This window comes from Tetrao urogallus (assembly GCF_951394365.1).
Source record: "Tetrao urogallus genome assembly, chromosome: 14".
NCBI lineage: Eukaryota > Metazoa > Chordata > Aves > Galliformes > Phasianidae > Tetrao > Tetrao urogallus.
In genome coordinates, this window is record NC_136827.1 from 16148715 (window position 1) to 16175869 (window position 27155).

At 50.7% G+C, this 27155-nt stretch overlaps 1 protein-coding gene across 2 annotated transcripts in view; it reads right to left on the reverse strand.

Moving 5' to 3' along the window:
* Positions 1–204: 204 nt before the first annotated feature.
* Positions 205–27155, reverse strand: part of ACSL6 (acyl-CoA synthetase long chain family member 6) — a gene marked incomplete at both ends in the record, with an annotated part of 32212 nt that continues 5261 nt past the window's right edge. The window contains 20 exons of one of the 2 annotated variants that reach the window (XM_079542138.1): positions 205–345; positions 1209–1280; positions 1600–1701; positions 1846–1989; positions 2233–2349; positions 2925–3013; positions 3164–3236; positions 4144–4239; positions 5431–5565; positions 5871–6005; positions 7707–7784; positions 10020–10093; positions 13248–13299; positions 14404–14436; positions 14872–15050; positions 15455–15554; positions 15666–15767; positions 15986–16050; positions 16796–16910; positions 18029–18249. In XM_079542138.1, coding sequence (XP_079398264.1) covers positions 205–345; positions 1209–1280; positions 1600–1701; positions 1846–1989; positions 2233–2349; positions 2925–3013; positions 3164–3236; positions 4144–4239; positions 5431–5565; positions 5871–6005; positions 7707–7784; positions 10020–10093; positions 13248–13299; positions 14404–14436; positions 14872–15050; positions 15455–15554; positions 15666–15767; positions 15986–16050; positions 16796–16910; positions 18029–18249 — 2123 coding nt within the window. Of the gene's footprint in view, positions 346–1208; positions 1281–1599; positions 1702–1845; positions 1990–2232; positions 2350–2924; positions 3014–3163; positions 3237–4143; positions 4240–5430; positions 5566–5870; positions 6006–7706; positions 7785–7840; positions 7919–10019; positions 10094–13247; positions 13300–14403; positions 14437–14871; positions 15051–15454; positions 15555–15665; positions 15768–15985; positions 16051–16795; positions 16911–18028; positions 18250–27155 lie in introns of both variants that reach the window. The other variant, XM_079542137.1, reaches the window with a different exon arrangement.

Here is a 27155-nt window from a genome sequence, read left to right on the forward strand (position 1 = left end):
TAGAATAAAACTGATATCAAACCCGATGAAAAACAGAAGGAAAAGGGAAATGGTGGTTAGTGGTGAAATCCTAAAACAAGAAAAGGCTCAGACGCAAGATTCAGATGCTCATCCGCTTCAGCTGTGTCGTTCTGGCTCTGTACTGTCGAGCATTATCCTAATATTGCTACAAAGTCCGTTACTCGGAAGGTTCTTCCCGTGGTTTCAGATGGAGATGCTGGAATATAGCTCTTGTATCTGTTTTTTGAAGTAATCTCTCAGTTCTGGTCTCTTAGCCTTTAACGTCGGCGTCAACAAACCGTTCTGTACTGAGAACATGTCGGAGTGGATGTAAATGGCTTTGACCTGGAACAAAGAAAGGGACACATCTGTAGCAGAGACCTCAGTCGCTATGCACGACTCTAGGTGTGCACGTGGACCTCTATTTCTGCATGAAACCAAAGGTGGTGAAGACCACAGCAGGAGCAAACCAGACACGACCACGGGTAAACGTGCACTGCAAACTCTTGCTTTTCATTTCTGAACTCAATTCTTTTTAATGTAGGTTCATTTTCATGCATAATGGGGAAATGAAGAATAGCAAGCCTCTGCTTAATGCTGCTTCTGCTTCACTCAGATGTGGGGAATTGTTCACTGGAGCTACCACCCAGAAACAGACTGCATGAGAGGAAATATGAGAGCAAAAGCCCCTTGCTAGCTATACGTAATGATTGGGAAGTTCATTATTTTAAGAGAAATAAGTATTTTGTATTATAAAAACTGTTTTTTAATGTGCTTTTAGAGCTCTGTATTTCATTACTGATTTCAGATCTCTCCCCCTGAGGTGCTTATATGCACAAGCAGCAGAAAAGGACCAGTGCATGGGCTGGAAATAAGACAGCAGCTTGCCCTATGTTGGTTATAAGAGTGGCAGTTTGAGCCCCAGTTCACAGAATCACAGAATCACAAGGTTGGAAACGACCTGCAAGATCATCCAGTCCAACCACCCTCCCTATCAGTGCCACAAGCTACTAAACCATCTCTCGTAGTTCCTTGCAGTGCCTTCAAGGAAGGAGCCACTTTTCAAAGCATCCATCTTGAACCCTGATATCAGACTGCAGACGTCACCCACACCCCACGAGGACATGCAGTATACTGAATGCTAACAAATCCCCACTCAGGGTAGGCAGACCAAGGCCAAAGTGGCCACAATTAATTGTTTCATTTACCTGCTCAAAGGAATGAAGCCCGCTCTCCTTCCCTAACCGTACCATGTCTTCCATTATTGCTTTCTGCAGTTCCTGGGTTAAAACACACACATCCACCATGAAATACCACAAACCTTACACGCAATTAACATCACTGTTCATCACGAACACACACATTTCAGAGATAAGTTCAAGCTCCCCGTGGACAGTCCGTAATTAGCAATTATTCTAACGAAGAAAGGCACAAATGCTAACAGTACAGGAGGTTATGCTAACGCTTTAGGACAGGCACAACACTGAGTGCTGCTGGTCCAACCATCACTCTGACCTCAGTGAGCAGATGGTCCTTGCCCAGAGAAAGGACATCACCCCACCTCAGCACAGTGACTGCAGAGCAGGTGCAACGACCAACCTTATTTCTACACAGCTCCTCATACGTTCCATCAAACCCTCTCTTCTTTGCCCAGCCTGGCATCACTTCGGCATCCGGCACCACGATTCCCACCAGGAAGGCCTGCAGGGAGAGCAGAAGGGTCAGACAAAGCTTAATGCTCTGCACCAAATTCGCTGTCAGGCTGATGGGATTTTATCACTTCTTGCCCAATGAGGTCAGGAATTCACCAACGCGCTGCAGCGTGTTCTGGTGGCCCTGCTGTACCTGCAGGCTGTCTCCATGGACGTAGATCTGGGCCACGGGGTCACTGCGGATGTAGATGTTCTCTATCTTCTCTGGTGCAATGTATTCTCCCTGAGCAAGTTTAAATATATGCTTTTTCCGATCGATGATTTTGAGTGTCCCATTCTGTTAGGAGAAAGAAGTGAGAGTTCCCAGAGAGGTTATTTAACCACAGCAGCTCAGCCAGTCCACTCTAAATACAACAGCTTACGTGGCCAGAAAGCGCCTCACTGAACATCTGAGTTTCTTCTGCCAAAATTCAGCTTAATCTTTACTAAGGATAGATCTGCTTGGAAGGTCACATGCAGAACTCGAGTGCGTGCATGGGACAGCACAACTGACACAGGCACCACTCATCTGGATACGTACAGGTAGCCACTTCCCAATGTCTCCAGTGTGCAGCCAGCCCTCCTGGTCCAATGCTTCACTCGTCCTCTCCTCATCTTTCAAATAACCCTTAAAAACATTTGGTCCTTTCACGCATATCTGCAAAGCAGGTCGGGATGCTATTCAGTTACATCGTTATTCTGCTGAGGTTACCAGCAAGCTAAACAGTGATTCACTGATGTATGCTGAAGGTTGATTTTGTGACTGTGACCCATGCAAGTAAAATATATTGAGCTATAATTTTTTATTTATTTATTTTTGGAATTTTTCAAACAAAGGATGTATGAAGGAAGAAATGCAAAACCCACTGGCTTAATGTTGACTTTCATTCGGCTTGCAGTTTAAAAGCAAAAAAATAAAGTGATTTCAATAAGTTTGATTTCTACCCAATACAGAAATGACAGCAATGGAGAAATCACAGTAATTCAGCTCCATAGCCAAACTAATTAACTCAGCCTTAGCTTTTGAAGTAATCAGGCGTGGCATTGGCTGGCAGTGCTGCCACAGCCCCTTGTTAACAACACTTCACTGCTCTGTTAGTGAACTGATGCTTTCTTTCCCCGATAGCCATATTAAATGAACTTCTGCACCTCAAAGATGAACAATGCTTCTATAGCTACAACTTAGTCCAATGTCCACTAATAAGAGTTTTATATTAAAATGTGAGTTCCTACCTCTCCTTCTCCTTTAGAAGCAAAATAATTCAGCTCCTCCACGTCCTTCAGCCTGATTAAATTGCAGGGCAAAGGGGCTCCCACATGACCTGGCAATTAAAGTTGGCAGCTCGTTTGTCCGCTCTCTTACAAACAATAATTGGCATTTTGTTATTAGTTGCGTGGCTGCAGATACGCTCGGCCTTCCTGTAGGAATTCAGTCTGCTGAAATAATGTGGAAAAGGAAGAAAACCCATTACCTGAGGTCCAGTCCCCCGGGGTGGTGAAGGTGCAGCCCGCCGTGCACTCCGTCTGCCCATACCCCTCGTACACCTGCCAAAGGAATGGGCACCCTGAGTCAGCACACACAGCACCTCACTGCTGCAGGGACAGCCCTGCCAGCTGATCCTGTGTGAGCGGCAGGACGGGGCATGGGGACTTTCCCTGGCCCTGCAGAACTACCTTTCCTATGAGTCACAATGTTATGGAGAGCTGAAAACAGCGAGCAGACAAGTCCAGCAGTTTGCTTTTGAGTCTAGCAGGATGTTACTTGGCAGGAGGAAGTGGTCAGTGGGAAAAAAAGTGGTATTTTGGGGGGACATTCTGAAAATTTGCAAGTTTTTTTTTTTTTAAACATGTAATTTTAAGCTCTCGAATGAGGCTTTGTAATTGTCCTGGACTTCCTGGTCAGAGTGAAGAAACTCTCCAGTAAGGGTGGGGATCTGAAGTGCCATGCCTGCAGGTCAGGCTTCTCACATATCTATACATAGAATAAAAGTTGTGTAATAAATGACACAAGCTTAATGGCTTCAAGTTGCTGCAGGGCAAGTTTAGGTTGGCTATTAGGAACAATTTATTCTTGAAAGAGCAGGCAGGCATTGGCACAGCTGCCCAGGGAGCACGGAAGTCACCATCCCTGGAGGTGTTCCAGAACCATGGGGATGTGGCACTGAAGACCAGTGGGCACAGTGGGGTGGGCTGGCACTGGGCCTGGGGATCTGAGAGGTCTTTTCCAACCTTAATGATTCTACAATCCTATAGTTGGACTTGATGATCTTTTAGGCCTTTTCTAACCTTAATGACTGTATGGTTTTAAGAGCTAAGACACGTAGGATGTCTCAGCAGCTCCTGGTGCCCGAGGCCAACCCTTGTCCCCGCCATGGGGATGCTGGGTGCCCACAGGCCCTGCTGCTGCCACGGATGCCCCATACGCAGTCCCAGCGCCCTGCCCTTGGCTCACCTGGCAACCCAGGGCCGCCCGCAGGAAGCCCAGGACAGTTGGAGAGGCTGGGGCAGCACCCGTCACGATCATGCGGACGCACCCACCGAGGCTCGCCTGCAGGACAGCACCAGAAAACAAAAGGAAACAGCGTGGATCAGCACAGACGGCACAAACTGTGCGTGTTTCTTACGAAGAGCTTGCACTGAATGGCCTCACTTCTGTTCCCTCTAGAACAGTCAGCTGTACTATGGAAATGTGAACTGACCCTGAGTCTTGCCTTAGGAACAAGACCCAGCTAAATCTTGAAAGCGGTGACTGTGCCCCTCCTGGGCAGAAATGATGCCCAAGGCACAGCTCTGCTCCATCGCATCCATTCCACGTCCTCTTGCAGCACTTCTGAGGTGAGGTAACCCTGGGGAAGAATCAGTCTCTTCCCCACTGCTTTTTTTCTGTGCTTGCTGGCACCTTTTTGTGAACAGGCTCCCAAGCAACCCAAAGCAATGCCACCCTTTTTTAAGGACAGATGACCCTGCACATACTTTAGGGGGCACTACAGCATTCCTGTGCTGCTTCCTGCCCACCTCCCTTCATTTCATTTTTCTCTCCGTGAAAGCAAAAAGGAACGAGCACAGAGCTGCCCCTGCCCAGCCCCATGGAAGGCACTGCCAGTTCCTCTGGTTATAAATGAGGCAGCGTGTCTCCAAATAAGTTATCCAATTAAAAAATGAAGTAATCAGAGCCTCCTACAGCAGCACGGTGCCTGGAAAGCCTGGTGTAAAGCCACTTTAATCTGCTTTATTACCCAGGGGATGTGTGGCACATGGCAGTGCACCTCTTATTAAATCAAGATTCACATTTGCATTTTGCTCTACTGGCTTTTGCTCGCTCTTGCTTTCCTTCAGAAAACATCAGCTTTGAGTTTGCCTGAGCGAAAACCAACCCTGAGAGCAATCATTATCTGTGGAGGATCTGCAGAGCATTGAAGTCTCTTCTATCCCTTATTCCTCTTCTCTCCTAATGACTCCCACCCAGAACCCCACGCCCTCTGTGCTGCCGAGCCCATTGGGCCAGATTGGTGTGCCGAGCATAGATACAAATAGAAAAGCAGCAAAAGTGAATGCAATGACAAACTGTGCTCCATTTCCTTTTCCTATTCGGTTTTTCAGTCTCCCATTCACTGGTGAGGAGCAATTGGCTGCAGTATGGTGGTCAGACAGGCAGACTGTGCCAACTTCAGGGATCACAGGTTGCTACAAGAAGAAACGACAGTTCTCTGACCTTAGAGTCGCTTTTTAAACCCCATACCTGTATTTTGTTAAAGAAGAGCCTGTCCCACAGGCTGTCGTTTCTGATGATCCCGTTTCGAACCTCAGCCTTTTTCCGCCTGGCGGCGAACTCCAGCACCCAGCGCTTCAGGGAGGTGTCTGCCTGGCTGAAGATCTGCAGCAGGGAGAGCAGAGTGGGTCAGGTGAGCCTGGGGAGGGTCTGGGGCCCACAGCTCCAGCCATCAACCCAACGCACAGCCTGCTGCCGAATCACAGCCCTCAGTGCCACCAACAGCACTGCGCACCTATAGCTGTGCGGCTCAGCTGGGGCACAGGGAGGGCAGCAACGCAGCTGAGTGATTATGCCTCAGTGCAGAAAGGGTGCAAGGCAGGAGGGAGAAAAGAAGGAATTTTTTGGATATAATCTGGAGGGAGGAACAGAATCCTCGTCATAGCAAAAAGCAAAGCCACGAGGCTCACCTTGTCGTACATCCTGTTCAGCAGGCGCGGCACAACAGGGAAGATGGTGGGACGCAGCGCCTTCATGTCATCAGACAGCAGGCGGATGTCGCCTTGGAAGAAGCCAATTCGCCCTCCGTGGCAATACACTACAGACTGATGGAGAGGAAAACGACCAAGTCAGACCTCTTTGCTTTTAAGCCCTGGGGCAGAGCATCCCTCCTACGCACAGAAATGCCTCCCCCAAAATTTCGCTCTCCAGTTTGGCAACAATGGTGATTTGAAAAGATCTATCCACACAAAGGTTAGTTTTGCACAGAGTGGAAGTGCACGGATGGTTGTTGGCATTTTCAGAACTGGGAAGTCAGCATCCACCAAATTTGCCACTTTCTGGAAGAACGAGGAGCTGCTGCCAGGGGAAAAGCCTGGAGTTGGGCTCTGCACGCTGCGAAACGTGCTGATGGTTTTTAGATGTTAATACTTTAGTTTTGTTTAAGCATAACGGTACAGACTACGTTAGCAATACAGTGCCTGATCCTGTATCCCAGAAACTCCTCTTCAGAGATGCTTTGATTGCCTGGAAAGTACGGCTCCAGAAGCTTCAGAAATAAGCTTGCATTTGTTTTGGAAGGATGTTTTTGGAAAACAAACGGGCTGCTTTGCAACAGGTGAGGGAAGAGCTGACGTGCAGCAGAGCTGTGATGTGCCAGCAGCAGGGCAGCCAGCAGCCACCTCGCTGGAGCTGGAATTGCACCACTATGCCATCACTGCAGGCTCACTGAGAACTGCAAATGGTGACCTCTGTGGGTACCTTCCAATGGGACAGTTCTACTCTGAAGTCTAAAATTCTATCCTGAAGCACTTCTAGCTCTAAAGAACATACCTATACAACTTCAACTGCAAGTCCCAGGAGTTACTGATGTGGGCTAAAACTGGTGTTTATCGCTTGGAATAATTTTGGGGATGATTTTAAGCTCTTTAGAAAATTCTTTGCGTGAAGGAGTGTTTTCAGCAGGAGTTTAACCTGAGCATTCCTCATACTGTGTGCTTTGGAGCTGCCCCTATCAGCGCAGCAGCAATGAGATTATTCAAAAGATTCTCTATTCCTGCCCAGGCAGATGATTTTGTAATAATTATGTCCTCATTAGCAGCAAAGTGCTTTGCCTGAGCAGCACTGGCACACTGACCCACGTGCCTTCTAGGGTTCAACTGACAAGCAAGGATACGCTGGGTTGTAATTCTCCAAATCTTTCATGGGCTTTCAGTTCCAATTTGCAAGCGCTTTAACAGGGCTGGGTGCATTATTTCTGGCACGCTCCTAAGAAGGGGAGGCCTGTGCCTGGCTGTCCATCCAATTTCATTGTCATCAGCACTGGGAAGGTGCTGGGCTGCAGCTGATCCCAGACCTACTCCTCGTGCACTGAATCACTTCTTAGCTCCCACATTTCCAGGCTGGGAGAGCACTTTATCACAAATCATCACCTGGTTTCCCAGAAGGGATGTATGAGCCCTCTCTGCATGCTGCCGTGAGCTGCTATGTGCAGGGGATGCACATACTGCTGTGTGCAGGGGATGCAGCCCATGCCCAGAGCATGATGCCCAGTGCTGTGCTGGCTCAGCTCCCTGCTGAGTTCTGCATATTTCTGCATCAGAAGGGTTTGAGCTGATGAAAATAACGGTGCAGAACTGCCTTTTCTCCCATTATTGCTATCCCCCGAGCGTGACCCGGCGCCCTTGAGGAGTGCAGGTGTTTTAGTGCCACGCGGTCTCGGTGGGTATTTAGTATTTTATTCATTTTATTTCTTTCGGTGTGGAAAAAAAAAGAAAAGGCTATTTCCACTGCCGCCAGGACCTTACCTGTACCATTCGCTCAAACATGTGTGCTAAAGGCAAATAGGAAATGTGAACATCCTCACAAGTAGGAGACCACTGACTCTGGAAGAAAGCAGAAGGGGCCCCACGAGGCCACGTCAGTTGGGGCAGGAGCTTACCTGGATCACTCTCTCAAACATGTGAGCCAGAGGCAGGAAGGAGATGAGCACATCGTCCTGTCTCGGAAAGATCACTTTCTGCAGGTGGAGGGCATGGGAGACAGAAAGGAAAGAAACACTGACAGGAAGACAACAAGAGAGTCATAAAACGGTAAAAAGAAAAACGGCACCAAGAGGAACAAAAGGGGAAAGATCATCGAGAGAGGAAGGGAGCAGCGCACAAGGTGAAGCGTTAGGGCCACAGCAGTGATGGAGCTGCGTTAGTGGGAGGAGAACAGAGCACGGAGATGGACACAGAGCGCAGTGTGGGCACAATCACAGCTCACGGTTATTGCTTTCCCTTTGGTTAAGCTTTGATTTGGGTCGGGGGACGTGGCATCACTTAGCTTACAGAAATTAATGATTGCTGTTAGTGCTTCCTCATCGTTTTCTTGATTAAAATGGGATTTTCAGTGCATTAGCACTGCCCCACAGACAGGCGCACTGAGGAAAGAAAGGCAACAAATGATGCAAAAATTGAGTGACCGATGTCATTGCTTTGCACCAAGAGCCTTACTTGGTTCATGCCTTTCTGCCTGCATGGTCAGGGGTGCAGCTCACCATAACGCTGCGGATTAGGAAAACGGACAGCTTGATGACCCACCAGCTTGCACCAAGGCCAGAAACCAATGCAAAGTGAATGCAGCAGTGGTGGCTCCTGGCATTGGCAGATACACCCCCAGTCCACCTCTATGGCTGTACCAGAACCACTGCTCCATGGTGGAGGAAATGTGCTCCTTGGGCACACCTCACTGAGGTTCAGCTGCGTGTGCACAGGGAGCCCAAACGCGGGCCTTTCCAGCATCCCACTTTGGATTGTGTCCACCTGAACTAAGCCAGCTGGGCCTGCAGCTCTATTTATACATTAGTTGTAATGGGCTCTGCTGATGTGAAGCCATCGGCACCACCAGCCATGCTGCTTTGTTGTGCTGCTTTAAATGCCCACGCACGAAATGATTTGTTTTTAAATGGAACCAAGGTGCTGCCATTTAATGGCATTGCAGCCACTGCAGCTAAACAAATTAAATGAAAGCAGTGCCTTGGCAGTTGAGAACAACCTTATAATAAAGGTCTATGTTCACTTTAAAAAGATAATAATCTGCTTGGGAAAGTGACTGAACTAAGCCAAAGTGGCACAAAAGTGTGCAAGCAGTGATCTGTGTGCCCCTCACTCCAGGTGCTCACACGTTGCTGGCAGATGCCAAGTGCTTGGCACTTTGCTGGATCTGTGCTGCACTCACAGCTCGCCCTGCAGTGCCCCAGGACAGAGCACACTCAGCAGCCTGACACCTCAACCCGACACCTTTGGGATTAACACAAGCATCTGCTGTCAGCAAGCACTGAGCCCACAGCCCTGGGTTGCACCACGTTCCCTTGAGGTGCTCCCTTCCAAAATAAACTCTGCTGCCCTTTGGAAGCAGCCTCGAGGCATTGGCAGCCACTCGTGCACCCTGCACCCCTGGGGCAGCTCAGCCCTATGGCACGAGCCTGACAGCAACCTGCAGGTGGACAATACTGCAGGATTGGGGAACTGAGAGCACAGTACTGCCCACACCAACCCCAGGGCAAACAAGGGCTGTGCTGCAATAAATGGGGCATCCCACATGCATGCTATGGCTTCACAGAACCATCTGTTTGCTACCAACAGAGATTCTTATATTCAGTAAGTACAAGCTGCATGCGGTTCTTAATATTGTGCTAGAGCAAGTCTGCTTCCTGTACTGCTTCAAAACAAAAGTTGCATAAAATACAATACACGTGCACTTGGCCAGTGCTGCAGTACAAAACCAAGATATATGGTAACGTAAATGAAATTAACCATTCTGATCTTAAAAAATCATATGCTTCCATAGGTATATATATAGATATTATATGTGTAGAAAGCCTTGTTTAAAGACGCTGCACAGGCATCCCCAGCAGCAGACACTGCTCAGCCCTGCAGGCTCTGCTTGCTCTCCTCACCCCACACCAGTCCATGGGGTCAGCACTGCTCCATGGCAGCACCCCGTGCCTCACAGAGCCCAGACTGAGAATTGGCCTTCAGGTAAGAGAAACGTGGCTCTCATCAACAGCCCCACATCTCCAGCCCCTGCAGAAGCCCAACCCCACGCACGGTGAGTTTCCCAACTGCAGTATTCACCTCTGTCACTTTCAAAAAGCCTGAAAAGTCAGCCACCACGTTCCCATGTGTCAGCATAGCACCTTTGGGGTTTCCTGCAAGGAAGAACAGAGGGAGAGCTTAAAAGATGAGACAGTGGTTAATTTCCACTTCATTTCATGCTGGAACAGGTTGCCCAAGGAGGCTGTGGATGCCCCATCCCTGCAGGCATTCAAGGCCAGGCTGGATGTGGCTCTGGGCAGCCTGGACTGCTGGTTGGTGACCCTGCACACAGCAGGGGGTTGCAACCAGATGAGTATTGTGGTCTTTTTCAATCCAGGCCATTCTATGGTTCTACAATTCCAAAAGCTTAAAACTGAGCAAACCAACAGGAAATTGTCCAAATAATATTGTTAAATTATATTTAAAACATTTAATTCTCACATCATGCAGTAGCATCCACCAAAGGCATTTATTGCAATACTCAAAATGTAATAAAATGATCCCGTAGGCTCAGCACCGCACGCATCTTTCCATCAGTGACCCTGAGCAGTGGTTTCCACCAGGAACAGAGCAACTGGAATTGTGGATGGCCCTCAAACAGAGCCACCAGAGTGTGTGCCAACAGCTCGGGCTGCACAGAGCACAGGGCTCCATGCAAAGTGCCCTGCCACATCCTGTCCCAGCCACTTTGCATCGCCCCCAAAGGGTCCATTGCAGAAAAGAGCTGCTGGGAAGGATTCAGGCATCTCTGCTGTGCTGAGCCCTGTGCCCTCACCCAGCTCTCCTATAGGCAAATAAAGGCCCAAACCAAAGTAATAATTATTGCACACATTTATTGCGCTAGAACAGGACATTTTGAATACAGCTTATTTTTACCACAAAATTTGCTCTCAGTGTTCCAAGTGCCTTTGAGTTATTCGGTCCCAAATCCTTACAGATGGCCGCGGGGGCTGTTGGGATCTCACACATATCCCTCCTTGGTGCTGGCCTCTGCTGATGCTGCTCCGAGGCTCGTGTTTTCACAGCCAGCTGCACACCTGGGTCCTGCCCTCAGGAAAACTCCACAAACCAACACCAGCTGCAAACACATGCCAGCAGCCCAGGCGTTGCTCCTCTGTAGCTGTGTCTGCCCAAGCAGGTTTGCTCAGCCTTGGCGACTGCACAAACAGCTGCGCTCCCCAGCATTGCATAAGCATCTCCATATCCACGGGTGCTCAGGGGGCTCTCTGGGAGATTCCTCAGATGCTGAGACCTCAGACTTCATCAGGAGAAATCCAGTTCAGAGTGAAGCTGTTTGGGCTGGGGGTACCTGTCTCCATTTGTGCTTAGTTCCTCCTGTTGCTACAGGCATCAGCCCAGCAGGAGGAGCGTTCCCTGCTGGGAGTCCTTTCCCAGAGTTACCACTTCTAGAGGAACAGCTCTAGAAGCTCTAGGAATGGCAAAGCTAATTCTTCTTAAAACCCTGTGCCACGCTGTGACTCTGCTCTGCTTTGAATTTCCTCATACAGCAGCACTTCATCCATCCCATGGTGGAAACGCAGCGCAGCAATCCCGTTTTGATAACGGCGGGTGGGGGAGCTTCTCCTTATCTCAGCGCCAGGCTGATGGAGCAATCCACAACAAAGCAGCCTTGCTACGTGGCTCTTCCCACCAGCACCTCCAGCAGTGTCACAGCTGTGTGACCCATGAACGGGAGTGGAGGCATTGCTGGGCTGCTGAGCAGCTCCAGGAAGGGATTCTGATCCAACCAGGAGCAGGGGAGTCCTCACGGGGGCAGCAGGCTGTGGTGTGGGAGCAGCCAGCATGCACAACTGTAATGCGATGTTTCGTCTGTGTGCTTTGGGCCATCTGTGAGTGCTGCTGATTTCTCAGCAAGGCAAGGAATGTTTGTCTCGAGCTTGGAGATCTCAGCCTCTCCCTTGTCCCCATGGAGGCACACAGACAGCTGGCCCTGGCAGAGAAAAACAAGTGTTCAAATCCATTTCAAATCCACTTCTGGTTGTTAGGTCTGTTTTTTTGATAAACTGCTAAAATCACTTCCAACTTTACAATTTCCATGTTACAAACTTGAGAGCAATGATTGCTTTTATGTCACAGAACTAGAACTGAAAACCTTCAGAACTGGAAAAGCCCATGGGAAGTTGTTTCTCGGGAGGAAACTCTCAATCTGGTCATTAGAAATACCCAAACGTGGGCTACCCAGAGCCAACCCTTCTGCCTTCAGAACCAGAAATCTCTGCACTGGGTGGGAGAAAGCCAACCAGTCTGTGACCATGTTTGCAGATAAATAAACAAACTCATTTTCTAATGGAAATAAAGCCTAACTTTGCAATGAAAACCCCAGTACAAGAGGTGCCACTGCCTGGCACAGCCCTCCCCAGGCTCAGCCCCTCATGCTGCAGTTCCAACACTGCTCCTTTCAGCTCCACATTGAGCCGAGTGCTCCCAAACTCACACATCTGCAAACTCCTTTTAGAGTTAGAAATGATGCAAGAAAGCACAACCGAACAGAGCCTTTGGATACCACCTGAGCAGCAAAGGGTTGTCAGCACTGAAAGCTGCTTACCTGTCTGCAGTGTATGTCATCTTCTAGTGCTGGATGATGCTCCTGGGCTGAGCTGGTCATTCTCCCATCACGCAGCATCAGTTCCTGCCCACTGGGGAGCTGGGGGTGGTCGGGGGTGTTCTGGGCAGCACCAGGTGGTGGGATGAGGTCTCCAGGGCTGCCTGGTTCTTCTTTGCACATTGCCCAAGCACTCCCAGGGCTGCACTCTGCCCATCGCTTTGTCTGCCTGGGGGACTTTTTGGTGGAGGTTGGGGAGGTTGAGTGTTTGAGGGAAGGAAGGTCCTGCAGGCTGCAAGCAAAACAGGCTCTACGAGAGGACTAAGTGCCTGCTTGGGGTATCCTCTGCAGGACAGAGGCACTGGGCATGTAGCTGTGCTCAGGAGGCAGAGCACAGCAGTGCAGACAGGCATTTGTCCCTTTAACGCCTGCAGGAGGTAGGAAGCAACCAGCTAAGTGCTCCGTGTCTGCACTGCAGGACAGGAGCCAGGAACACGGGCAGCTCTGCAGAAAACTGCTCAGTCGTACTGCCAAAGCGTGAGCCAGGGAAGCCCAGCTCTACAGAAACCTATATACATAAATACTGCAAATACATGCAAACACCATTGTCACGACAGTGTAACATTCTGTTTGCACATATTGAGATGTTATCAGTAACAATAAACTGTTCTAATAATTCACAAATGAGATGCCAGTTCCTTTACCTGTAGTGCCACTGGTGAAACAGACAATTGAGAGATCTTCTGGCCGGGGAGGCTGGAAACAGGGGGAAAATATGAAAAATCATATCAGCAAACGTGGAAGTCAATGGCAGAACGTTGTCATCGTATAAACATAGAGATCAAACCAATTATATTCCAACTCTGCCATAAAAAGCTTTCATTGCCGTTGGCAATTCTCCTTTCATCACATTTCTTCAGTTGTCAAGGAGTCCTTCCCTGCTCCATCTGCATTAAGGTGGTGCTGTGCTGCAACAAGGCTTTGATGGAAGATTCGTGTCTCACAATGCATGCCAATACTCCCTGCAGCAAAATAACCCACACCCTCACGAAGCTGAAGTACTGCACTGATGGAAGCAAAAGCATTCCTTTGGGTCTGGGAAATTAATCACACAGGTGGCAGGAACAAAGTGTTTGCTTTTCAGATGATATTGCAACACCTTGAAAATTTCCAAGTACACTCGTTTGGTTTTATTCCATAAATATACATTTATTGGTGATCATCCAGCCACGTTCTCCCCACTGCACCCAGTAATCGTGCAGGTGCTGTCTGTAGCTCTGGGAAACTGTGGGACAGTTCACTGACTTCCAGATAAGTGCTGAAAGACATTGTTAGCCACAACAGGGCCAACGTCCCCAGGCAGCTGCTGGTCCCATTTCCAGCAGTATCTCCACGTTCTCAGCACCATCATTTGCATCCTTTTGGGTCCCCAATGGATAAATTAACACCCCGGAAATTATAAGGCACTTTTGAAAGCTCTGCAAAGGCATGGGAACCCTTGGTGAAAGCATCAATGCAATCTCAAGAATGGGAATAGTGCCGAGTATTATTTCTGAGTTAAAGAAACCCCACTGCAAAAGCAGTGGTGGTGCCTGGGAAAGCAGTGGAATTAGCATGGCTTAGCACTGGCATTTAATTACTGTCCCATTAACACGTTCAGCAAGAATGAATTATTTCATTTAAGCATCCCAGGCAGAGGGTAGGAAGAAAAGGAAGCACATCTCCAGCTCTTGGCACCAACAGCACCCACTGCTGCCTGCATGGGGAGGGTTGCAGGATGCTGCCCCAGCCCTGCTGCCCCTCTGCCAGGGGAACAACCAGCTGCAGCTCTCAATGGAACAGCAGCATGACAGCACTCACCACAGGCGCGTGTCGGTTCTCCCGGCCACAGTCCTGAAAGAGATTAAAGCAACAAAGGTGATTTCCACCATAATTCATGCGGCACTGCCCACTGGCTAATGATTGCAAACCACTGAGGGAGAGCGTGAGCTGGAGCTGAGGCATCTGTGGCTAGCTCTGAAGTCATCCCTGGTACCCAAAGTTTCTTGGATGTCATTCAGCGTCATTCCTGGATTCAAGCAGTGCCTGGGCTGGGGCTGTTTCATAGAAAGAGGCTTAAATAGCAGCTGATGCCTTCCTGCAGCAGGGAAGTGTGAAATACCGGCTTTCCTATCAGCAAGGGGATAACGCCACGAGGAACCAAACTGAGCCCTGCATCAACAGCCACGAGCCCCCCACACTGACCCTGCCATGTAATCTACATGTCCTGGTGGTTCTTACAGCTTCCACACACAAATTGTATGAGAATAAGAGAGAGCACAGCCTCACCTCCACCTCCTGCATGCTCTGGATGCGGACCCCGCAGCGCCTTCCCCTCTCCATCAGCTCCTTCTCAAAGGGGTCCATCAGGATGATGGAGCTCAGCCCCGGTGTTTCCCTCTTCTCCACATGGTCCAACAGCGTCCTGGCTTTGTCAGGCTTGTCACAAATCACTGTGGAAATGTCCGCTGGAAGGAAGCAGACAAACAAGTTGTTTTTGTAACTGCAAATCCGCTTTGATTGAAGGCTGGGTGCTCACATAGTGTCAGTGCTGGTACTTTGGGCTAACAGCAGAGATCCCAGAATGTAACACGTTCTCTTTGAAAATCACTGCAATTTCAGCTAACTGCCAAAAGACTGGTTGACATCAACAATTATTTTAGGACCTACTTCAAAGTACTCAACTTGCACACTACGCACAGCTATAAATCTGGGAGGGAACAGGAGGAAATTCATGAGAACTCCCACCGGAGCACAGCAGCTCCATCAAAACCTCTTAAGAGACTTCAGCAGCTGTCCTTCGGGAAGCAGAAGGGGATGAACCTTCCAAGTGACACGGCTGCTTTCTGAGATGATGGTAATTTGGTGGTACCTGTGTTGACGATGTACCGGATGGCTCCAGGACCCAGGGTGTCATAGAGAGGCACCACCACCATGGAGTAGGTGTAGCAGGCCAGCTCAGAAATGATCCACTGCCAGAGGTGAAAAGAAATGGTGGGGGTGGTTTTAACACACTTGGAAAGAAAGCAGTCTCACGAGTCGGGTACATTAGCGAGGCATCACCAAGTTAAAATAGACCTCACCTCTGGGCGGTTTTGGGCAAAGACCCCAATGAACTGCTCTGTGGATGGCTTGCAGCCCTGCTGCAGCAGCCCCGAGCCCAGAGCTTCTGCTCTTTCAGCCACCTGGAAGTTGGGGAGAAAAAAGCACATCAGAGAGAGGAACAGGAGCAGCAGCAGCAATTGAAGGGAAGACTTAGCTACGCAGGGGGACTCTCACATTATTGCACCAGCTATGTAAAAACACTACTGTTTGCATTATCTCTAGCTTAGAGTGCTTTTAACTCGAGGAAGAGTGAGAGCACTGGGAGAAGGGCTCCACAAGGGGTTCAGCTCCAGCTCACCTCTTTGTATGACAGCCACTGGTAGGGCTGCTTGGGCTTCCTGAAGCCCAGGCAGGGGCCGTTCTCTGGAAGACAGAAGCAGAGAAGGCAGGATTAGGGACAGTGCTGGGAACTGATGCCTGACGCTGTGGGGATGCACCCAGAGAGCTTTAGGCACAGCCCCCTGCCCTGCAATAAGGTGTAAACTGGATGGATAACTGATAGAGAAGCAGCAACAGGCAGAGAACTCTATTGGGATCTCAGATCTACACCTAGATCAGCCTCATTTAATATATTCAGAAGTGTTCTGGAAGTGAATAATGCATGATGAGCGTCACTGATGCTGCAGAATTCAGGGCATTAAGCTCTCTGCCCGTGGCAGCAAAAAGACCTCGTGGTACCAAGAGACTTCACAGTGAAATTCAATGGTATTAAATGCAAAATAATGCACAGCGCTAATCATAACCTTAATTACAATTCCCCAGTGATTACTTGTAAATCAGTCATTCCATTATCAGTAAAAGAGATGCTGAAGCTGCTCTGGTTAATTCTGAGCAGGAAGGAGCGAAACAGCATCCAGACCCCAGGGCACCCTTTTGGCCAACCCAGCCTTGCAGGCTCCAACTCCTTGGCATTCAACATTGACCCGCACCACTCTCACTCGCCCTCCCACACCTCACTGGCCTCCTACAATCAGTCACCCTCCTACACTACTTGGGTTTTAAAAGACTTCTTGTCCTCCCACATTTTTGACTTCTAAAAATCTTTTGGTGACCGAAATGTTGGCACCTCATTGGGTCTCTCCACTCATCCCATCACCCATGCTCTCACCAGAGATGCTGAACCCCCTCCGGAAGACCTCATACATGGTCCTGGCATCGTCGTAGTAATGGGTCAACAGCTGTGGGCTGTCCCCAATCACCGAGCGGCGTGCCCCATCCAGACCCTGTGTGACACAACACAGTATGGCAATGGGAAACCACAGCCCAGAGATGAGCACTCGGCCCTGATCATTGCTGGAGGAGGGTGGCTGGCAGTTCCCAAAGAGATTCAAGTTCTAAATCTGCAGATAGCACGGGAGGAAAAAATCGTTGGTTCAAACGATGCTGGGTGAGGGTGAGATGTTGGGTTGGTGGGGATAACGAAGTGGGGACATCCAGGGGAGTGACAGCTCCAGGACATCTCAAGGACACCCAGACCACAGCACGGGCTCCAGGCTCAGCCCATCAGGAGATAACAGCAGGGAGATAAAATGGGCTGACACCACAGCCGGACAGATAAGGAGGGAAAAAACAGTGAGGGGCTCCTAATGGCTCCCAGAGATGGGACAGGAAGGACAAACAGGTGCCACCATCACTGTGATCTCCTGCGGACACAGCTGAACTGTAGCAGCGGTGTTGGGTGGGAGGGAGCAATGGGGACAGTCAGCAGGAAGGCTCTGTAAGGCATCCGTATGGGGCTTTACATTCCTCCCAACCTTTTAAAAAGTTGTTGGCATCGAAGGCAAGAATATTTTATGTGGAAAAGACTGAAACACTGAGGATTTGAAGATACGAGTTTAAATTGAAACAATTTTCAGAAGTATTTCTCCTCCTTGAAATAGAGCAGTTTCATTAAACTTTAAGACCTCTTAAGAGCACGAACATTAATTACTGCTCAGCCTCACAAGTGGATTTGGGTATACTTCTGCACTTTACTGAAAAGTCTGCAGCAGCCACCACTCGGTAACCAACATGAAGAGCAGAGGTCTTAGAGCTCTTGTGAGGATGGGTGGTTTCCTTGCAGTGTAAAAATATTCTTGTAATACCTGCTGCTGTAATTTTCAGCCCTTGGTAGCTAGGCAAAGCTAAAATCAAGACGGCATTAAAAACAATAAGAGAATAAATGAATGGGCTAGGTTCTAGTTTTTTCACTTTACAGAAAGGACAAATTAACCAACCCCACCACCCTATGATTCCGTCATCTTTAAGCTCCCTTCCAACCCAACCATTCTGTGATCTCCACGAGGAGAATTCAGCCCCTCCCTGGGTACGTGGTGACCCCCAGTGCCCAACCCAGCCTCACCTCGACCTCCTCCGACTGCACGCGCAGATCACAGGGCGGCTTCACAGCCTTGGGCCGACTGGCAAACCAGTAGGCGACGACGGCGGCGAAGGCACCGATGCCCACCAGCGCGGTGGCAGGCAGGTTGCGGAAGAACTGGCTGAGGTCATCGAACTCAGGGAGCCGCAGGCTCCGCAGGATTTCCTGAGCTTGCATCTTCTCCACGAGCGACACGGTGATTTCTGTAAGAGCCGAAGGAGGGCCTCCTCAGCCATGGGGGATGCGATGCTCCCCAGCCTCGTGGCCAAGAGATCCTTCATATGTGGGAACGGGATGAGAGAGGAGGCAGCATCCCCACGGCAGTGAATGGGAGCAGGCAGCTCGCTCCTGAGGGACATCCGAGCATTTGCTTGGCGATGCGGCTGCCAAACCCATGGTGAGATTTATCTGCTCCAGGCTGAGACGAGCCGTGGGCCCCAGCTACGATCAGAACAGGTTGCAACATCCCATGGGATGGCAGGATCAGGCCATGCAGCACCAGCCATCAGCCCACGGAGCAGCACGCTGCACAGATATATCCACAACACCGCTCTCCTTCTTTGTGCCAACTTAGAGATTGTTATGGTTTACGTCAGGCTAAATTATGGGCAGTTCAAGGCAAAGGGAGTTTCAGGGCATCACTGCAGAGCTTCCTGGAACAACCACCTGGGAGTGCCGGCTGGGGATAAGGCACAGAGGGTATCAGGCACAGGCACTGGAGGGCCCACCCAGCACCACCCAGGCTGGGATGGGACCGCGCCTCGGGGACACATCTTACAGCACAGCAAGGCAGTCCCAGCCCCCCCCCTTTGTACCCCGTGGCTTTGCAGCTGCCTCACCAACTCCCTGCTCCTGGGTCGCTGGGTGAAGCTGTGCTCAGGGGACTGCATTTGGGTGCTGGGCACACAAGAGGCATCTTAAAAGACATGTGTTTACAGATAGGTCCCTGTATCAGTGCTCTGCCAGGGAGCCTGCAGCAACTGCCAGCGCTGCAGAAGACGAGCCAAGCAGATGCTGCAGAGTGAGTGTTCCAAACAGTTAGGGTTTCCTATTAAGCCCCACAGTGCTATTTGTGATCTTACAAGCAGGCAAGATCTTAACAACAACGTTTTTCTGCAGCAGGAGCTGGGCAGCCCCTTCCCTTTGCTCTCTGGTAGAGCTCCAGCATGCAGAGCCAGGAGAGATGAATGCAGGGGCTTCCCCCAGCCATGGCTCCCCACACAATGGCACCACTGACCTGAGCACAAACTGGCTTTCTTCCTCATGGGAACAGCGTCTGGGGCACACTGTGGGTCAGGACTACCCCCCCCCTCACAGCCCTTTTCCATATTCACACTGAGGGCACAAGCCAGCCTGCAAATGGGCCCCCTTCTGCACCTGGCTCTGGGGGAGATTTTTAATTTTTTGTGAGCAAAAAGACACAACAAACAGCTGACCTCACTCACCATAGGACTAACAGCGGCACCAGCCCTCTTCTTTGCCCAGACCAGCAGCTCAGCACCCCACAGCCGCTCCTGATCCCCTCCAGGAGCTGCTGGGATGGTCTATGGGAGCACTGCCCACCCCCACTGCAATTTTTTCCTGAGCTTTTTGCTCTGGAGATCCGCTCACTGGAGAGAATGGAAAAGCAGCACAGTGCTGGTGCAGAGATAATACAGGCAAAAGGGTGATGCTCGGCCCCTGCCCCAATTTTGCACCAGTTCACCTTGATCTTGCACCCTTATGAGCCCGTAGGGTCAACTGCACAGAGCAGAGCTGGGAGAAGACCACAGAGTGTTTGGGAGGAGCAGTGCTGCCCAGGCACCCCATGCTGCAGGGTGGGTTCACTTCCTCTATTATTCTGCCTGTTTTTCTCCTCTCAATCAAGAAATTAAAAATCATAGTTACAATTTAAAAAAAAAAATCAGCCTGGCCCTTGGGTTGGGTCTCCCACCCAGCTGCCAGCATCCTGCTCAGAGCTCCCAGCACATCCCAGCCCAGGAGGCAGAGCACTTCACTCAGCAGAGCAGCACCAGTGATGAGCACACAGGGCTCTCAGTGCTGTCAGCTGTAACTAATTATCAGGATTATCAGCCAGTGCAAGGCTAAAGCTATTTAAAACTCCCCTAAACTTTTCCTGCTCTCGCTCCTGCAGGTGTGTGCTTCGCTGTAAGCCTTTCCCATGCAACATCATCCCTCAGACAGATCGGTCGCTTTGCATCCATGTGCTGCATCACTGCTTAGATTCTGGGGACGGTGTGTTCTCATCAAAAAACACTCCCTGCTCACCAAGCCTCATCCCAGACCCTTGCATGTGCTTCATTTTACCACCTGCGAGATAACTGACTCCCATGTGCCACAGTACATAAAAGACAGTTGGTTACACTTAATCCTTTGCAGGGCCAAGTCACAATGATTTCATTGAAGAATCAAAGCAAAAACCTCACTGACTGTGGTTGCATTGCAGCTCAGAGAGTCATAATTCAGAAGAGAACAAATAATCAAAATTTTTGGATTATTATGCTGAGACTCAGGCAGCATAAAGAGAGAGAGGGGACCACTGCTGGGATCAGATTTGCTCTAGGGCAGCTGTTTGCACTGCTGGTGGATGGAGCAGGAGAGGGGCTGAGTGCTGGCCAGGCTGCGGCACCTCCGCAGGGCACTGCAGCAGCACCCAGAGAGCAAGCAACGGAAGGGAAGCAGGTTGTCATTCTACTGATGAAAAACGTCCTTTTCCCCTCCCTTTGGGAATCAGACGCGGCCAATCTGCTCGGCTGGCCGCCCGCCAGAAGGACTATTAAGGAGCGGGGTTTCTCTGGTATTAAGCCTCTTTAGCCCCAACGGGCCGGGTGCTGGACGGGGCTCTGCGCCTGGGTGGGAGTGTGACACCGTCCCTGTGCCACCCCCACCGACCTCATCCCACAGTGCCACATCCCCACGGCTCTGGAACACCCCCAAGGTCGTGTCTCCCCACATCCCGTGGCGGCTGTGCCACTGCTGACCGCTCTTTCAAAGGGGAAATTATTCCTAACATCCAACCTGAAATACATACATCCACACCCTGCTCTCGCCCTGTGTTCCCAATGGAGCCCCTCAGCAACACGCGGTGCAGAGCAGCTCCGCTCCCCCCGCACAGCCCCTCAGCTGCTGGGGACGGCGGTGCTGCCAGAGGGAAGGCACAGACAAAGGATGCGGATCTCCAGGCAACGCCGAGGAGCGGCCCCGGCCTCCCGCTGCCGAGAAATGCATTTGCAAGGAAACAAACGCATTTGCAAGACACGAGCTCTTTGCAAGCATCCGCTAAAATGGGAAGAAATGCAAACAGGGAGCTCAGTGTGCTGACAGTCTGATTTTACAGAGAGAACGCAATCATCGCGGTGCAAATAGAGGTATTTAGAGCATCCAAAATATCCACAGCACATCGTGTGCCAAGAGAAATGATTCACTGAATTACCCAGCAGCCGTGCCAGCAGTGCCATTGCTCACAGCCTCGACCCCCAACATCCGTGTCACCTTTGGCTTCCCATGCCAAAGCCCCTTCCCGGGTGGCTTCACCCCCCACTCCCTTCCTCACTCAGTTACAGCTCACAGATGGAAGTGGTGTAAAAGTCTCCTAGGAACCACATGCAGAGTGGTGATGCTCTACAGCACTGGGATGCAGCGTGCAGGAGAGCTGAGCCTGAGTGCTGGTCCCCATCTGCCACTCCTCCGGGTAAGGAAGTGTTGGGATGCCCTGAAAGTGTTTTAAGGCTCCTATCAAAAGAGGAAAACTCGATGGCTCACAGCTCTCATCTCAAGTCCATCAGTTTCCCAAGGCCTGGTGATGCTAACGCTCACCTCCCTGCTGAAGCATCCCCAACCCTGTCACCAATGGCACTGATGGTTGGTTGTCCCCTGCACTATATGGTGCTGCAACTCAGGTTGGAGAGGCCCTCACAGCACCCCATCCGCACCTGTGGGCTGGCTGCCCTCACCAATTCCTGCCTCATCACTCTGGTATATTTATAATGAAGAACATATCTTTAATTGCTCCGTGGAGGCTGGATCAGGACTGTGCCAAGTGCACGGCCATGAAGATGGTGTCGTGGCTGCCACTGGGAAATGGCACTGAAAATGGCAGCTTAAAAAAGTAACAGTCGTGTCATGATCCAGCTATAATAAATACAGTTGCAACCCTCCCAGTAAGCCAGCTATAATTAGATCAGGTTAATTACCAATCAAGTGCCCTGCAAGTTACAGAGCTTTCTGAAGGACTCCGTCCACACAGATGGGGAGTAGCGAGGGGCCCCCAGGGCAGCTCTGGAGCAAGCAGGTTTCATCCTGCCCTGTGCACATGCAGTGTGAGTACGGGAACCCAGCCCAGGTTTATCCCAAAACAAACCAGCAGCTGCAGGCAGCTTTGGACATTTCAGAGCTCATTTGGCTCTGAAACAATGGAGGAAGGGGCCAGAAAGCAAGGGTTAAGGAAGATGCAAGGCACGTGCCAAAAGACCTGGAGGAAAGTGGCTCCTTTCTCCCACATGGGTGCAGCAGGCAGGAAAGCTGAGCACAGCACAACATGGCACGGTGCAACATGGCACAGCATGTCTGCTGCACAGAGCTGCTGCATCCTGCCAGACCCCGCAGTCACCACCTACACAACACTGCCTGCAACCTGCCAGAGCTTGGAATTATTTCTGCACCGTGCATGGGGATCTCACTGTGCCATTAAAGGAACATCACTTTAGGTTGCTCTCCTGCATGTGAGGGCAGTAAAATGGTCACTGCATTGGGGTCTGTGCTGTAAAACTTCAGATAGCCACATGTTTGCACTGCACACCTGAGGGTGCCCAGCAGCAGCACCAACCCACCATGCTATAATCCTCCAGAAACAAGTGAGGGCTCCTGACAGCATCCTCTTGCACCTCCGCCCTGTCTCCATCAATAGGAGGGTGGAACAGGCACACAGCAAAGCAAGAGGGCAAGCAAGAAACCACACCATGCGTCCATGAAATGCAATGCTCCATGCCCACAGATGGGGTTCCCATGTTCTGTGCTTAACCTCCAGCGTGCAGCCCAACCAACAGTTGCAGTTCACACATTGGCAGGCTTTAACATGCACAAAGGGCACACGTGTGTTTGTGTGCTGGAAGGCAGTGTGAAACCACAGTGTTTGGTTGTGGATCACATACACTGTTCACACTTTCCACCCGGGTGCCTACAGAGCTCTGGCAGAGCACACATTGTCACCTGTCCTGGGAGCTCCCAACCACTCTCCCTGCAGCAGGAAAGACAACAACATCCAACAGGCTGCCCAAGGAGGTTGCGGATGCCCCATCCCTGCAGGCACCCAAGACCAGGCTGGATGTGGCCCTGGGCAGCCTGGTTCTGCTGGTTGGTGACCCTGCACATAGCAGGGGATTGGAACAAGATGAGCATCGCGGTCCTTTGCAACCCAGCCCATTTTACAACCCATCGCAAAGAGCCCACCTCACCACAGGGTGGAGAAACACCACGTACACAAAGCCTGCCAACCCGCAGGGTCTCAGCCACAGCAACACGATTTCGCTGCTCTCTGCAGAGTTCCTGCTGCCGGGAGCGAGCCGTGCCGCACACACGGGACCTTGGGGAGCGAAGCCCAGAGAGATGACTCTGCTGAGCCCTACAGACAGCCCCAGAGAGCAGCGCTCCGTTTGCACCCCGTGTCATTGTCCACGGCAGGCGGGCAATGCAGCGCCCGAGGGCTGGAGGACCCGCATTGCTCTGCAGCTTTCAGCCTGCACGGGGCTTCAGCCAGAGCTGCAGCTTTTTCCCCCTTTAAAGCTTAGAGACATCTGGAGGAAAAAAAAAAAAAAAGAAAAAAGAAAAAAGAAAAAAAAAGAAAACTAACCAAACCAAACAGTAAATTGTAAATCCCACATTTGCTGCTTTCTGCTGCTTGGCCTCCATCCCCATCCTGCCGGCTGTGCCGCCGGGCTCTGCGCTGAGCGCGGCCGAGTCCTCCAGCAGCAGAACCCGCCGCGCTGCAGCCCCGAAGCCGCTTCGCTTTGCTCAGCGCCCCGCAGCCCCACCGCCAGCCGGGCCGTGGGGACCGCGCTGCACACGCACGGACACCCACCAGCACAGCACGCTGCACTCACCGCAGCCGTCTGTCCGTCCGTCCGTCCGTTCCACGAGCTCAGCTCATGATCGGCTCCGTCGCCGGCGCCCGCGTTCACGGGCTCGTGCAGAACTGCTGACTGCAGGACGTCCCACCCCCTTCCCATCTGCAAACTGCCGAAAGAAGTTAAGCTTGGCTAATATCAGCTTAGGCTGTATTAGCGCGGGGCTGCCCGCTGTAACCCTTGGGGCTCCGCGGGGCTGCGCGGTCACAGCCGCTCCTCAGGCGTGCCAGCAGCTCCCAGCAGGAGCCAGGCGAGGCGTCCGGGGGCAAAGCTTCAAAGCCTTCCTGCCAATGCTTAATTTAAAGCGAAAAGCAGCATCGTGAGGCTTTTGTTGGTTTTTTTTTAGTGGTTCCCCCCCCCCCCCCCCAAAAAAAAAATATTACCAAAAAATGAGGCTTCTGATAAGCAAAGAGCTCACACCGGCAGCCCTAGGCTGCCAAATTAACAGCTTCAGAGCCTGAGTAGAATAGATGTAAACCATCTGAATCAATAAAAGAGTAAGAGGATATAACTACAGCCAATATCACCCTTATGTTGTTAAATACAGTAGAAACAAAGCCAAATAAATCCAGCAACAGAACTTGTAAATTAAATCTTGTTATAGAGCAACAAAACCAAACTTTTACTATTCACTATCACCCTCCTCAACAGAGTCCTCAAAGAACCCCTCTCCCCTCAAAAAAAAGAAAGTTATCATCCCTGGGCACAGATATTTAATGACTTTCCAGGCAAACTCATCAAACATTCCTCATTTGGCCCATCTGTGGCTATTCTGCAATTAGTCCCAGTTTATAAAACCACCAGGGAGTGTCAGGCTGAGTGATCCCTGGTGTCAATCAGTGTCTCTCAGTGGAGGCACAGCACTGCCCATCCTTTATCCTGTGTGCTCAGGAGCTGCAGCAGGCAGAGCAGCGTAGTTCAGGTGTGTGCACAGCCCCAGGAATGCACCATAGCTGTGCTTGTGTTGCAGAGCTCTGGGGAAAGAGTCAAAGTGCCTGCAGAACTCTGAGCACAACGTGCTGCAGGAGACAGAAACCATTTGTATCTCTGTGCTTTTATACGTTATCAGGACGAATGAGAAACATGGATGAAGGCTGAATCTTGAACAAAGCGGTGCTCACAGCCAGGGGGACGCAGAGGTGGGGGAGCAGCCAACCCAGGCTGCACACCAGCTGAGGTGCAGCCCTCCCTCCTCCACCTCACACAGCACTGTGATGCAGTGAGGATGTCCCCACAAGAGCTGTGCTTTATCCAGGGCCACAGCTTTGGGAAGAGAGAAGAAAACTACCAGAAAGGCCCCCATTTTTCGCCTTAGAAGTGCAAAAAACAGGCACTGATTAAAAGAATTAAAGTGATGTAAGGGATGGGGGAAATTCTCCCCCTGTGTTTAGCTGTTGAGCACTCCCTCATTCCTTCCTACAGCTTTTGGCCATTAATTACACACTCCGTATTTCTGACCAGTAACAAAGAGCAGCAGGAAGGAAATGCGCTGTATGAACAGAGGATTAATTCAGTCATTAGGGATGCTGACACGAGGCCACCAGCACGGAGCTTCTCTCTCCTCCCCCTCCAACCCTCAGTTCCCTCACACTGCAGGAACACCAATGGATGCATCTCCCAGCTGCCGTCTCCCCACAGCCCTGGGAGTCCCAAAGCTCAGTCCCCACACTGCAGCCAGGCACAGCACAGATCCTGCCAGGCAGGCACTGGGGACACGGCTGTGTGGGCATCCCTGCAGCAGAGGGTTTTGAGAGCTCTGTGGCCAGGCTGCCATTTGGGATGTCCTTGCTTCATTGAAATGGTTTCTTTTCTTCTGTAGTAACAGCACACAGTGGTGCTGTTTGAATGTAAACCACTTGGTTTACATGCCAGAGTCTCTGCTGTTCATTTAGTTTTGTTTTTTTTTTAGTTTTGAGGTTTGGTTGGTTGGTTTTTTTACTTTAAATTAAGCAGCAGTTGAGTTATCCATGGTTTCACTTCCAGTCAGTTCTGTCTGACTTCTGCACCCCGCTGCATGTCCTGCTTGCATTCCCAACATGAGAGCAACTCTCTTTTATCCAAGCTCACGTATTTTCATGTGTGTTTCTAAGCCACATGAAGGCATTCTTGTCTGTGCTGAGTTCAGTGCACATCAACAAACCCCCAATTCAGAGCACACGGTGCATTTCTGCTGCCTCCATCCTCGTGGCTTTTCCCCATCCCCAGCACCGTCCTCTTTCCTGTTGCAAAAGCAGCTCTCAGAGCCTCTGCTTCGGGTATTTTGAGACATCTCTCTAAGGCTTTGCTGTTCCTTACCCTTCTCCCTCCTGCAAGCCCAGAGCTGACCTCCGAAGAGTTAAAGCATGGGAGGCCCCCCGTCCATTCCTCCCTCTCAATAGTTTTTGCCTTTTCAAATGTGTTTAACCAAATACAGCGAACAGAGGATATGCAAATGCCTATTCCCAAAGGAAACACAGGGCTGAATTGTTGCTGGCGGCTCACAGCATCACACCACCCTCGGCAGCCTCTCAGCTGAAGGGATTTGCTCAGCCGGGATCGGGGCCCAGGAGGAGCCTGGCGGACACAGCGACCCATTCGAGGCGGGGACGCGGCGCTCAGCGGGGTGCCCCGGGTGTCCCCGGCCGGCCTCTGACCCTGCCTGCACGGCCGAGCCAGAAATAGAATTATTTCATAAACCCGAGGGGAGCCGCTCGCCAACGGGTTGTAGAGCGATGGGAATCGCCTTGCAAAGCTCTGAGCTCCCTCAGGTTGCTGGTTTGACGTGGGCAACCTTTTGCAAGCAGCCGGCAGGAGATCTGAGCTGCAGCACAAAAATAACTCCGTGTTTGCCCCTCTAGAATTACAACTCACAGATTTACCTAAAACTGAACGGCACGGGACGTACTGGCTGAAACACATTCAGAAAGCAACCGGATATATTTGTCCACCGTTAAAAACGGTCCGTAATGTTCTTTCCACCTTTTATGCCTGGAAGGGAGTGGGGAGGG